General features: G+C 47.8%; 1 protein-coding gene across 8 annotated transcripts in view; it reads left to right on the top strand.

The window, feature by feature from the left end:
- The window catches only part of mctp1a (multiple C2 domains, transmembrane 1a), a 131,443-nt gene that overhangs the window by 95,925 nt on the left and 23,018 nt on the right, over positions 1–12,500 (top strand). For 7 of the 8 annotated variants that reach the window (XM_030359766.1, XM_030359765.1, XM_030359768.1 and 4 more), the window contains 2 exons: positions 3,148–3,204; positions 10,675–10,776. In XM_030359766.1, the coding sequence (XP_030215626.1) occupies positions 3,148–3,204; positions 10,675–10,776 (159 nt within the window). The remainder of the gene's footprint in view (positions 1–3,147; positions 3,205–10,674; positions 10,777–12,500) is intronic. The other variant, XM_030359767.1, reaches the window with a different exon arrangement.

The following is a 12,500-nucleotide window of genomic DNA, read 5'->3' as shown; positions in this document are numbered from 1 at the left end:
ACACACACACACACACCCCATACCCCCACTGCAATACAAAAAAGAGCCCCCAAAAAAAGGACAAAAGCTATTGTGTTGTTAAGTAACAATTTATGGGATTTTCCCCCCGCAACCCCCCCCCCCAACCTCCCCACACTACAGAACCGATGGAGGCTGTGGGCGGAGGTGGGCTGAGGATAGGGCGGAGGCGGCGGGCTGGGAGCTGTCATACAGTGGGGCTGCGGTGGCGGTGGCGGTGGTGGGAGGAGGAAGGGCCGGGACATAATGGGAGGATGTGAACGCTGAAGGCCCGCCACGCTGCTCGGATGCGGATGTTTGTTTATGTAAATGCGCGCGTGACCTCGTAGCTTTTATGTGGTGAGGTGACAGAATGAGTGTCTGCGAGTTTGCGTGTTTTTTTTTTTTCCTTTTGTTGGTTGTTGTTTTCTCAATGACAATTGCACTGGTGCGTGCATGTTTATTTGTTGAATCCGATGCACGCACACACGCACACACACACACACACACACACACACACACACACACACACACACACACACACACACACTCTGTCACATGCGATCAAGGACGTTGCGCTCTATGAATAGATTGACAGCATGTTGTTTGGAGGCTATAATTTAATAACGATTACATACTCAAACCGCTTTTTGACTATTTTAATAAACACTAGAATGGGGCTCATGCGCTCACAGGAAGTGGAAATCTGGCTGTCAACAGAACGCACGCAGATAACCACAACATCGTTCCTCTTGGCAATGACTCAAATTATCTGACCTTTTTTAATGGCTCTGGCTCCGGAGTCGCACGCGTAGTTAAGGAGGAACGGAGTGGTGTCTGCCTCTGCCTCAAGGTAAAGCCATTATGAAAACCCTCACCTTACACTTGGCATTGTGATAATCAGGAAGGCAGCTCCAGACTGAAAGAGGACCTAAGCATCCCTGTGTATGTATGTATCTGTTTGTGTGTATATGTGTTTGTATGTGTGTGTATGCACAGTATGTCTGTGCGTGTGTTTCTGTTTGTGTGTGTGTGTTTGTGTTTCTCTGTGTGTGTGTTTGTGTGTGTGTGTGTGTGTGTGTGTGTGTGTGTGTGTGTGTGTTTGTTTGATGTTTGCGTGTTTGTACTTGTGCATGCTTGTATTTGTGACTGCTTATGTGTGTGTGTTTGTTCGTCTGCGTGTATGTGCATGTGTGTGTCTTTGTGCGTTTTAGTGTCTGGTGTGTGCTTGCGTGTTCACTGTGTGTGTGACCCTTCGCGGGTCACTCCATGCAGCAGAATAATATTAGTGAAGCACTCTTCTTGTTCCCGGTGTGTTTTATGACTCCGAGCAGCTCATCTTCTCACCTCCTATAAACGAGCGAAGGCCAAGGCAGGGGACACGATGTACACGATTCTCCTTTGGATTTAAGGGCCATGTTTGTGTGTGTTTCTGTGAGTTGCAGGGGAAGGAGACACACAATTGGTATTGTTTGGAGCAACAAGACGTTGTGTTGTGTTGCATTGTGTTGTAGGCTGCTCTATAGCTCTCTGTGCACCTTGCCGTCAGCCAAGGTAGAGGTGTGGGTGGCAAGGTCGACCACTTACATGTTGTTGTTTCTCTCCTTGGTGACTCTCAAAGACCTGGTGTGTACAGAGAATGTGCAATTGAGTTGTGCTATTTTTAATGGTTGTGTAGTATTTATTTATTTGAATAATAACAGTAAGGTCAAGGGCTCACTTGTGTCATAGCTATGTGTTTGTGTGTGTCATTGACTGTGACCATCTTTGTGTGTGTGTGTGTGTGTGTGTGTGTGTGTGTGTGTGTGTGTGTGTGTGTGTGTGTGTGTTTGTATGTATGTGTGTGTGTGTATCTTTGTTTGTATCTGTATCCTCCCGTGTATGTGTGTGTGTCCGTGAATATGTGTGTGTGTATCTATGTGTGTGTGTGTTTCTGTGTATCCTCCTGTGTATGTGTGTGAGTCCGTGAATGTGTGTGTGTGTGTGTGTGTATGTGTATCTGTGTGTGTCTCTAGCTGTGTATCCTCCTGTGCATGTGTTTGTGTGTCCATGGATGTGTGTGTGTGTGTGTGTGTGTGTGTGTGTGTGTGTGTGTGTGTGTGTGTGTGTGTGTGTGTGTGTGTGTGTGTGTGTGTGTGTGTGTGTGTGTGCAGTGTTTGGTTATGGATGTGTGTGTCATTTAAATGCTGCTGTGCTGCATGTCTGCGGGTACCTGGGGGCTTCTCCTCCTCTCCGGTCCCATCGGTCGTGCACCACTGGAGCACATAGTTGCTGTACTGTGAGGCTGGTCCCGGTCTGCTTCAGGCCTCCCCTCCTCCACACGTCCAACCCTCGCTATCTCTTTCCCTTTACCACTCTCGTGTGCACTCTCTTTCTTTATTTACTCTTCTTATTCCACTTATCTCTTTATCTATCTATCTATCTATCTATCTATCTATCTATCTATCTATCTATCTATCTATCTATCTATCTATCTATCTATCTATCTATCTATCTATCTATCTATCTATCTATCTATCTATCTATCTATCTATCCCTCTCTCTCACGCTCTAACTCTCTCTCTCTCTCTCTCTCTCTCTCTCTCTCTCTCTCTCTCTCTCTCTCTCTCTCTCTCTCTCTCTCTCTCTCTCTCTCTCTCTCTCTCTCATTATATCTCTCACTTTCCCCTCTCTCCCATCTCTTGTGCAACATCATCTGATGCTCTGACAGAAGATAAAGATGTGGTTACTGTTGGAAAGGGCAGCAGTGGGGAGTTGAGTTGAACAAAAGTGCAAACAGGTAGGAGGACGGCAGGAGAAAAACAAAAATATGTGAAGCAGCAAAGTCGTGTCCTCTCCTTGAACGGTATGGTGGTTTACTTTGCAGCATAGTTAAATCCTATCAAAGGACGGAATCCAATTAAACTCTTGGAAGTACTTGCAGGTCTAATGGATTTCTAAGCACAATTGTTTCACATTCTATAAAATGTCAAAGTCCATGAACCATTTCCTCATCCTGTGTGACTGCAGTCGATCCACCGTCATGCATGCTTCTTCAACGTAGCCTCTTGTGTTATTCTACTGCTGCCTGGCCCAGCTTTCATTGCTTTTCATTGTTTTAAAGCGTTAACCTCGTCCCTCTTGTGTGTGTTTTCTCTCCGTTCCCGACAGCAAGCTGTGGAGGACCTGCTGCAGGATGTGGACGATGACTTCGACAAAGACGACAAGGTAATTATCTCCTGCATCAGGGGCACGACATGCAAGTTATCTATCTGGAGGAACGTCCTGGTGCACTGCACTCACACAAATACACGCCTGCACGCATGCATGCATATTTACGTGGACGCACAAACACACACGCACACATACACACACGCACATACATACATATGTGCACACACACACACACACACACACACACACACACACACACACACACACACACACACACACACACACACACACACACACACACACACACACACACACACACACACACACACACACACACACACAGCGCCTCAGGAGGGGTTGACACTGTTTCATAGAGCAGAAACACAAATAGACAAACCTAATGGCTCCCTCTCCCCCTCACATCTCCTCCCACAGTATTTCCTCCGCAGCCTCGGGGCCTCACACTGGATCCAGAGCGTGCAGCGCAACCTTCTAACCTTTTGAAAAGTTCTCCCCCGTCGACATGTTTTTTTTTTTTTAACACCTCCCTCTCCACTTTCGTCTTTGACGACTTTTTCGTCCTCAACATTGTGTTGTGTTTTCCCCTTCTTTTATATCGTAGTGCCGAGGGTTTCTCCCTGCTCAGTATCAAGCCCCGCTTCCTGGGCTCCGGCGCGTTCGCCTTATAAAGTGCTTAGTTAGCTATTTAGCTCCCTTCACTGCTCCTTTATGTCCCAGTAAAACAGCATCTGGGCTTGTCCAGACATGATCAGGTAACAACAGGTGGCTGCTTTACTGCCACAGCTCGTTTACACTTTAGGACTAGCTCCTGGAACAAATGCTGCTGGATATTTTACATAACCTTTGTCAACGTTCCACATGGGACTGCTAATTGAAAGGCTTTGGCTCTAAACGAAGCCTTTTTGTGGGGCCCCCGTTCAGAGCCCCTCCACACTCAGTGTTGTGCGGAATGTGCCGCAACGTTACACTTTCGATTTTTGAGGAACTGCAAATTGTCGGGACCTTTGACCGGGTCTTTGGACGTACTGTGTCTGATATTTCAGGCTTTGCAGCCGTTCTGCAGCAATATAAAGGTTTGGGGGTTGAGATCCGTTAATGTACAGGGCCTCCCTGGGATAGGATCTATCGGCTGTAAATGGTGATAGCGAAGGCCTTTCATTAGGCATATTGGTATTATACAATCAATGTTGTCTTTCATATTTTGCATTGCAGCCTGCCGCCAAATATTTCATCAGACAAGCATTTATGCAGGTTTTGAGTCAGGTTGTCAATGGCACCTAACACATTTTGTTTCAATAGATAATAGCCATTTACAAACCCCACCAAACACCAGGCCGAAAGGGGTCGTATGTTTTCATTGATAAGACATTCAGTTTAATAAAAGCTTACACAGATGCCCTCACATCGACTACAATGAACCCCAACAAAGAAGCCAATAATTTCTTACTTGCTATGCAGTTCCCTCTGACAGCTGCATAATTCAATACATTTCCAACATTTAGATGCAGAGTCTAATATTCTAACCCATAGATACAGTCTTATTAAAATATAACCCATAGAGTCTAATATAGTTATAACCCATAGCTGTAGACTCTAATAGAGTTATAACCCATAGATGCAGAGGCCAATAGCGTTCTAACGCATAGCTGAAGAGTCTAATACAATCCAACCGATAGATGCAGATTGTAATTCCAGTCTAACCCACAGAGGCAGTGTCCAATACAGTTCTGATTCATAAATGTTGACATCAACTTTCGCAACTGGGAAGTTTCAAGGCTACACTTCCAGGGAGGGGAATGGGGGGGGGGGAGGGAGGGAGGGAGTGGGTGACTGAAGACACGCACCAGGTAACCTTGAAGCTTTTTCTATATTTATTTCCTCCATTCTTCACTCCAGTCCTCCATTCCAACATTCCTCGTCCTCCTCCTGCCAGCGATGTGAAAGGGTGGGGGTGGGAGTGTGGCCGTTTGAAAAGCGGGCAGATTATATGAAATACAGTACAGCTCCGGACTTTCATATGGAAATGGGGCGGCGGCGGTGGCGGCGGCGGCGGCGGCGGCAGCTTGTGCGGCCTCCGTCAGATTTCGGTGGCGAACTGATTATCACATAAGAGAGGCCGTGCTCTCTGTGCTCACACGCGGGAGGGGGGCTGGGAGGCCGGATAGCACGGCCTCAACAAAGGAGACAATTTCCCCAACTGGCTTCATACAGTCTGATCCGGGGGCCCCTACTCAACTGTTAGCGTTTCATTTGAGCTGCAGAGCGGGGTTGAAAGCGGGGGCCCTTCTTTTATTATTCTGTTTTGAGCTTATATCTCTCTCTTCCCCCTTACTCTCCCTTCTGCCCTCCCCCATGCCCCGCCTCCCCCCCCCCACCCTCCCCTCCTCCTCCCTCTGGTGCCATCATCCCCCTATATCGCCTTCCTCTTTTAATTGTAATCCGACACATGCCCTTCTTTTTTCCGTGTTTTTTCCCCCCATCGGAGCGGGTTAAGTAGACAACAAATGGGGGAGTTCTTTTTTATTTTCTTGCCCCTAACAAATTTGTCCGTTGCATATGTGCTGAGAGGCCCAAGGATGTCCCGTCGTTCTCATTACCTGAAAGCTGCACCGCAGATTCTTAAGCACGAAGGTCAGGTCAGAGAAGGCCTGTTTTATGGCACAGGCCCATAGGAAGAGAGAGTGAGAGAGGGAGAAAGAGGGAGAGATTAATAAATGTGCCAAGGCCTCATTTTAATTGAACTTGAAGCATATGCTGCAAGTATGTGCAATCCGTCCCAGATGCCGGTCCTGGCCATGTGCACCTCTCTTCCCCGGTGCACCGCAAGGCAGCTATTAGCTGGATAACCTTTGCTCCAGAGGCTAAATGCTGTATTACATGGCCAGAAAAGCAGCGCACCTGTTTTCCATTGAACGTCGGGACGACTTGCAGGCAGTTTTTTTTCTTCTTCTCCCTTTCCCTCCGATCGCCACATCTGTTTTGACTTTACAGACTGCTGGGCAGACGTGAAAAGTGTCTTTCTTGTGAGCGACCGTCGATATTAGTCACTTCATCTCAATGAAAGTCCCGCATCCTGACTAATTGATGGGCCGGTTGTCAGCCCCAAGAGGCCGGCCCATGGCAGCGGGGGGGGGGGGGGGGGGGGTTCATGTTGAACTCATGTGATTCTGCGTGAACCAGTGTGGGGTTACATCGAGCATAAGGAATGTTTTCCCCGGCGCGTGTGTATGCCAAAATGAATCACACACACGAACGCAAACAAAACACGATCCTTGAGTCAGATTCAATAAATAACACGGGATAACCAAATCAGAATCAGTACTCGATCGAAAGCCATGGCTATACGAGCCATGGCTCTTTAAAGGCAGCCGTTTCTCCCATGCTGGTTTAAATGCGACGCACGCTGTGGGGATCAGAACGCGTCTCGTCCCCACGCCCAACCCTCCCGTCTCCGGAGACGTGGGTCGTGGCTGTGACAGCAGACGTGTGCCCTCGCTGTGGACCCACTGTGCGTATGATGGAGACGTATCCTGCTAGTTAACCGTGAACCTGCTCTCTGTTTCATTGCGATCCCATAACCCTGTTTCGGTCGGACAACCTCACCCATCGGCATGTGGCTCAAGAGGTAGAGCGGGTTGGATGGGCACCGGTGGATGCTAGTTTGATCAGCGGCTTTGATTCGAGGTTAGGACAGTTTCAAGGTGCCCTAACTGCTCCTGACGAGCTGGCTGTCGCCTTTGGGTGTGTGAATGTGTGCATGAATGGGTGAATGTTAGGCAATATTGTAAAGTGCTTTGAGTAGCCACTATTTAGAGAAGCGCTGTATAATTGCAGTCCCTTTACCATTTATCTGTTCTGGCCTGTCTGTGTGGATGTCTGTCTTACCTTGTACATGCTCCTCAAGAACCTGTTTGTGGGATGGCTTGCATATATTGTTAGACTGCAGCAACAACAATAAGTGAGCATGAAACAGGAAAGCGTGTATTTACACGACGTTGGCTGCGGGGGCGTCTGTGTCTGTCTGCGCTTCTTGTCATGTCGTCTTGTACCAGGCGTGTGTATTGTCCACAACTGGTTAAGCAATAAACCATGGTGCTGGCATATTTAGATCTGTGTGTGTGTGTGTGTGTGTGTGTGTGTGTGTGTGTGTGTGTGTGTGTGTGTGTGTGTGTGTGTGTGTGTGTGTGTGTGTGTGTGTGTGTGTGTGTGTGTGTGTGTGTGTGAGATGGAGTGGGGTGTGTGTGAGGTCTGGGGGCATGTGGTGGTTTGCTCAGAGGGAGGGTTTACAAAAGAGACAAACACAGCAGAGAGAGAGAGAGAGAGAGAGAGAGAGAGAGAGAGAGAGAGGGGGAGAGAGAGAGAGAGAGAGAGAGAGAGAGAGAGAGAGAGAGAGAGAGAGAGAGAGAGAGAGATATTTCAAGCAGCGGGCAGATTAGCCTCACATGGTTGGCTGGTCACTGAAGAGCGCCAGTGCTCTGCTCAGCTAGGCTCCGCTCGCCTCAGGAGGACCTGACACAGATAAGATACACACTGCAATCATGTCCTGCTTACGGGCTTACTGCTGCTCACTGTGTGTGTGTCTCATTCTCTCTCTCTCTCTCTCTCTTCTCTCTCTCTCTCTCTCTCTCTCTCTCTCTCTCTCCCTCTCTCTTGCTCTCTTTCTCTCCCCTCTGTCTCCCTCTCTCTCACTCGATCTCTCTCCCCCCTCAATCTCCTTCACTCCCTACTCTCTCTCTCCCTCTGTCAGTCTCCCTCTCCCCTTCTTTTATCTGTCATTCTTCACCTCTGTCTGCCTCCCTCACCCTCTTCCCTCTCCATAACCCTCGCTGTTGCTCTCTCTGTAGAACACAAATCTAAAGTGGCGTGTTCGGACGGACAAAATGGCAGCTTTGGGAGGCGCTGTGTGGGGCGTGGCCTCCGTGTGAGTGGGTTACTCATGTGACCTCGTCGAACAGTTCCCATTTGATTCAGATTTCGAAATATATCGTGGCCTTCACTCAGTCTCTCTCCTATCTCTATCTCTCCGTCTCTCTCTGTCTCTCTCTGTCCCTCTCTGTCTCTCTCTCTCTTTCCGTCTCTCTCTCTCTCTCTCTCTCTCTCTCTCTCTCTCTTTCTGTCTCCCGCTCTCTCTCTCTCTCTCTCTCTGTCTCTGTCTCTCTCTCTCTCTCTCTCTCTCTCTCTCTCTCTCTCTCTCTCTCTCTCTCTCTCTCTCTCTCTCTCTCTCTCTCTCTCTCTCTCTCTCTCTCTCTCTCTCTCTCTCTCTCTCTTCCCTTGTCTTTGTCTAGCGCCCAAGCCAAGGCAACCTTTAATCATATCTAACCTGGAAGTCTTTAACGCTCTCTGCTGTACCTCAACAGTCCGCGATCAAACACTCAAACCCTCACCAGCTGCCCTGAGCGCCGCACAATTTCAATCACAATCAACACACCATCACCGCGGCAGACGTGAGTCGGTGGTGGACGCGAGGCGCTCCCAGGCGCTCCTGTGTTCCTCGCGACACATGTTAAATTGTGCGACTATGCGACGTGCAGCGGTGTTGGTAAAGCGGTTTATCTGTTCCTGTCTCCATTTCCCCTCCCTTCATTGATCCTTCACTGCTGTCATAATGGACCCGCTGTTTGCTCTGGAGGCGGTTTACACACATCACAGGCTCGCGGGACTCCAACGCGCTCATCACCATCACCATTGGCGCACACACACACACACACGCATATACACACACCAACACATGAACGGACACACAGTTTTTATGGTTCGTTGTGAGGGTGCATCAATTTCTGACTTACTAAAAATCGGACACGCTGTTGGAATAATTATATTATTTATGTATGCAATCACATTATAAATATGCTATATTAGATATGATTAAATTATATAGAATATATTGAATAAAACCCAATCACATTTTAATATGCTGATGGCTTGATGAGGGCCAGCATGCTGTGTCTGTGTGTTTGTGTGTATGTGTGTGTGTGTGAGCGTGTGTGACCGTGTGTGTGCGCATGTGTGCCTTGTGTACAAGCTTGTATGTGTACGCATGTGTGTGTCTGTATGTGTGTGTGTGTGTGTGTATTTTTGTGTGTGTGTGTGTGTTTTGCCATCTGCATGGGTCTGATAGAGCGGTGTGTTTATCAATGGTCTGGCAGGTGTATTATTGGTATTAACTCCAGGCCGATGGCGGCTGCAGCAATATCAACACACACATCCCAATCTAATGTACCTCCGGCCTGCAGGCCTCATGTGCGGCTACCGATTCTCACATGTGGCTCTCTCTATCTCTCTCTGTATGTCACTCTCCCTATCATTGTGTGTCCCTCTCTCTCCTGCTCTCTCTCTCTACCATTGCATATCTCTCTCTCGTCTGCTGCCTGCCAATCACCCTTCCTCTGTCTCTTTGTATCTCAGTTAGCTTTTTTTTCCTCCCCTCATTCTGTTTATCTCTCCCCTAAAAGATTACCCACCCAGGTACTCGCGGGACCACCCCCACCGCGACACTAGATCTCTCTCCCTCCCGCTAATTGCCCGACAAGGTGTTATTTCTTGGAGGTACAATAAACAGAAGGGCCCTGTAGCATCGGTGCAAAATAACAATCATGGGTTTTTTCCTGGTGTAGTGTGCACCTGTTACCAGAGAAGAGAGGGGTCTCTGACGATCCAGACGATTTCACTGGGATTTGAAACTCTTTGTTCCCCCCCCACAATCACAACCTCCCCACCCCCCATCTGAATTAATACACGAGTCCCTGGTCCCGTGAATTAGGATGGTTCTGTCCCACAATGCAATTTGACCGAAAAATGGTTTGGGTACTCAAGTACTTTTATGTACTCGACTTATAATGGGGAGACTGAGGGTGGTGTTGTGTGGGTGGGGCTGGAGGGGATCTTTTGAGCTGGAGGTGCAGTTTGTTTGTTTCCAGGTATCATGGGGGGCTTCGGACCGCTGAGGGAAGGCAGGTGGGTCTGGGCGGCCGGGAGGGCCGGAGAACCACAGGAGAGGAGGAAGAGAATCCCAGAGAAGCCTTGTAAAAGAAAGAAACCGTTGACTTTTTTCCCTCCTTCTTTCTCTGTTCTCCTTTTTTCTTCAGTCGGTGGATCCTCCTCTCCTTCATTTTTTTCCTTGGGTTCTGGAAATGGTGATCGGAACTGCATTTTAACCATGTTTTGGTAATAGTGGGAGGTGGAGGTGGAGAAAACAAAACAAAAAGGTTTTAGGACACAACGGAGCTTGCTGTCACACAGAACAGATCGCACCACACGTTGTTTATGTCATCAGGTGAATCATCTCTCTCTCTATCTATGGTTTTGCTGCGTCTTCCACTACATATCTGCATATTCCTCTCTTTGTCTGTGACGCAATCTCTTCTTGGGACTTTTAAGGTTTTTCTAATATTTCCCTCCCCAAACTGTCCTCCTAAACCCCTCTTTGATGTTTGTGTATTTTTTAAATCAAACCTTTTTCCTTTGGGTTGTAAAGAAGGACTTTTACTGTAATCTATCCACAAGGACCCTAAACCTGGCTCATGGGACGATGGCGGACTGCCGGAAAGCCATATCCTCCAGGATATATTGGCTTCCTGGCACTTTGAATGGATCCGGGTGATGGTGGTAAGTGTGCGTGTGCAGTGTGGGACTGTATGTGACGTAGGCTTGCTTCTGGCTCCCCACAGTGTGTGTCTACGTCTCTATGGCCTTCTTCATGGCTAGTGTTGTGTCGGAGTGGCCTGCCTGTGTCTTCCGCCTGGGCTTTGTGTATTTCTTGTCCCCGTGTGTCACTTAAAACGTAAATCAATTGGCTCAATGTCTAAAGTCCAATAAATACAAAAAGAAACACAAACAATCACACTGCACGCAAAAGCAACCACCGCAGTGTATTGCTTGCTCTCTGGGGGATGGTACAGAAGAGGCCCCTGCATGTGAGAGGGGCCCCTGTACCAGTTGTGTGACCTTACTGTTAGATTCTAGACTAGAGGCTTCTTAATGCTACTAATGCTTCTTCTAAATGCTATGTGCAGCAGTAGAACTAGTGACTGTGTGAGACTGTGTTGAAATATGTTTATTTATTTATTCATTCATTTAACTTTTTTTTTTACTACAATTGCCCTTATTTACAAGTAATATTTTTATAACTATTTGTATATATTTTGAACCTCTATGGGAAATGCCAACGTTAATAACCGCAGCCTTGACATGTGTGAGTGTGTACGTGTGTGTGTGTGTACATGTGTGTGATTTTATGAGTACTTATAAACACTTTGCCTCAAACTTTTACTGCGGCAGCCATTGGAGTGAGGTGTTCCTGCATACGCCAATGCCAAAGCCCAACGCTCATTATGCCTGCGACTCAGCACATGCACCCACACACACACGCACACACACACACACACACACACACACACACACACACACACACACACACACACACACACACACACACACACACACACACACACACACACACACACACACACACACACACACACACACACACACACAGTCTGAACCAACTGAACTTTCCCCCCCCAAACCCCCTCTCAGATGAACTGTGATTGAATGAAGCATAAACACGCCGGCACCCTCAGCACCCATAGGTGTGGCGTTACGGGCGCGCGTTCTGTACCAGGCAGGAGGGAATAAAGTCACTCGATGCGCTCACCAAACGGCAACGTTGAAGGTGTAGCGCTCATTGAGCTCGCGCCGGTTTCTCATTGGACGGAATCTGGATCAGACGGCGGCATCTGACAGCGGCGGCAGTGTGAGCGGTGTCTGGCGTTGTGAGCGTCAGGCGGTTGGAGAGGAGGCAGACGCCACCGCCTCTCTTTAACCAGAGTCATAAATCCGTAATGAGCTCCAAGAAAGGGAGAGAAAAAAGGGGAGCATATTTGATTTACTTTTCTGAAGACATGATCCTAACATTGGGGGGCCAACGTGCCCCGGCTTCCCTTTTCTTTGTCAAAACAATTTGAAATTCCCTTTTTTTTTTTTTCTCTCTCTCTGTATGAATATGTAATTAAAGGGGAAGGCAGAGTTAACAAGTGTCTTAACAAAAAACACGATGAGCTCAACCCGGTTTATTCCATAAGAAAAAAAAATAACCGCTCCGTAACAAAGCGCAGAATGGAATACGATGGAATGTGAGGAATAGGAATATGAATGTATGTTTTAAACATGTGCGTTTTACAAAAAGGTGTCGGTTAGGTTTCATGGTGTTGAAGTTAATCCTGCGTTGCTGCATCGCTTCAAAGTCTGTCGACCTCTGTCCTCTGATGTAGGGGGGGTTGAGGTGTGTGTGTGTGTGTGTGTGTGTGTGTGTGTGTGTGTGTGTGTGTGTG

This window comes from Gadus morhua, chromosome 6, assembly GCF_902167405.1.
Source record: "Gadus morhua chromosome 6, gadMor3.0, whole genome shotgun sequence".
In the NCBI taxonomy this organism is placed as follows: domain Eukaryota; kingdom Metazoa; phylum Chordata; class Actinopteri; order Gadiformes; family Gadidae; genus Gadus; species Gadus morhua.
This window is presented reverse-complemented; position numbering and strand designations above follow the sequence as displayed.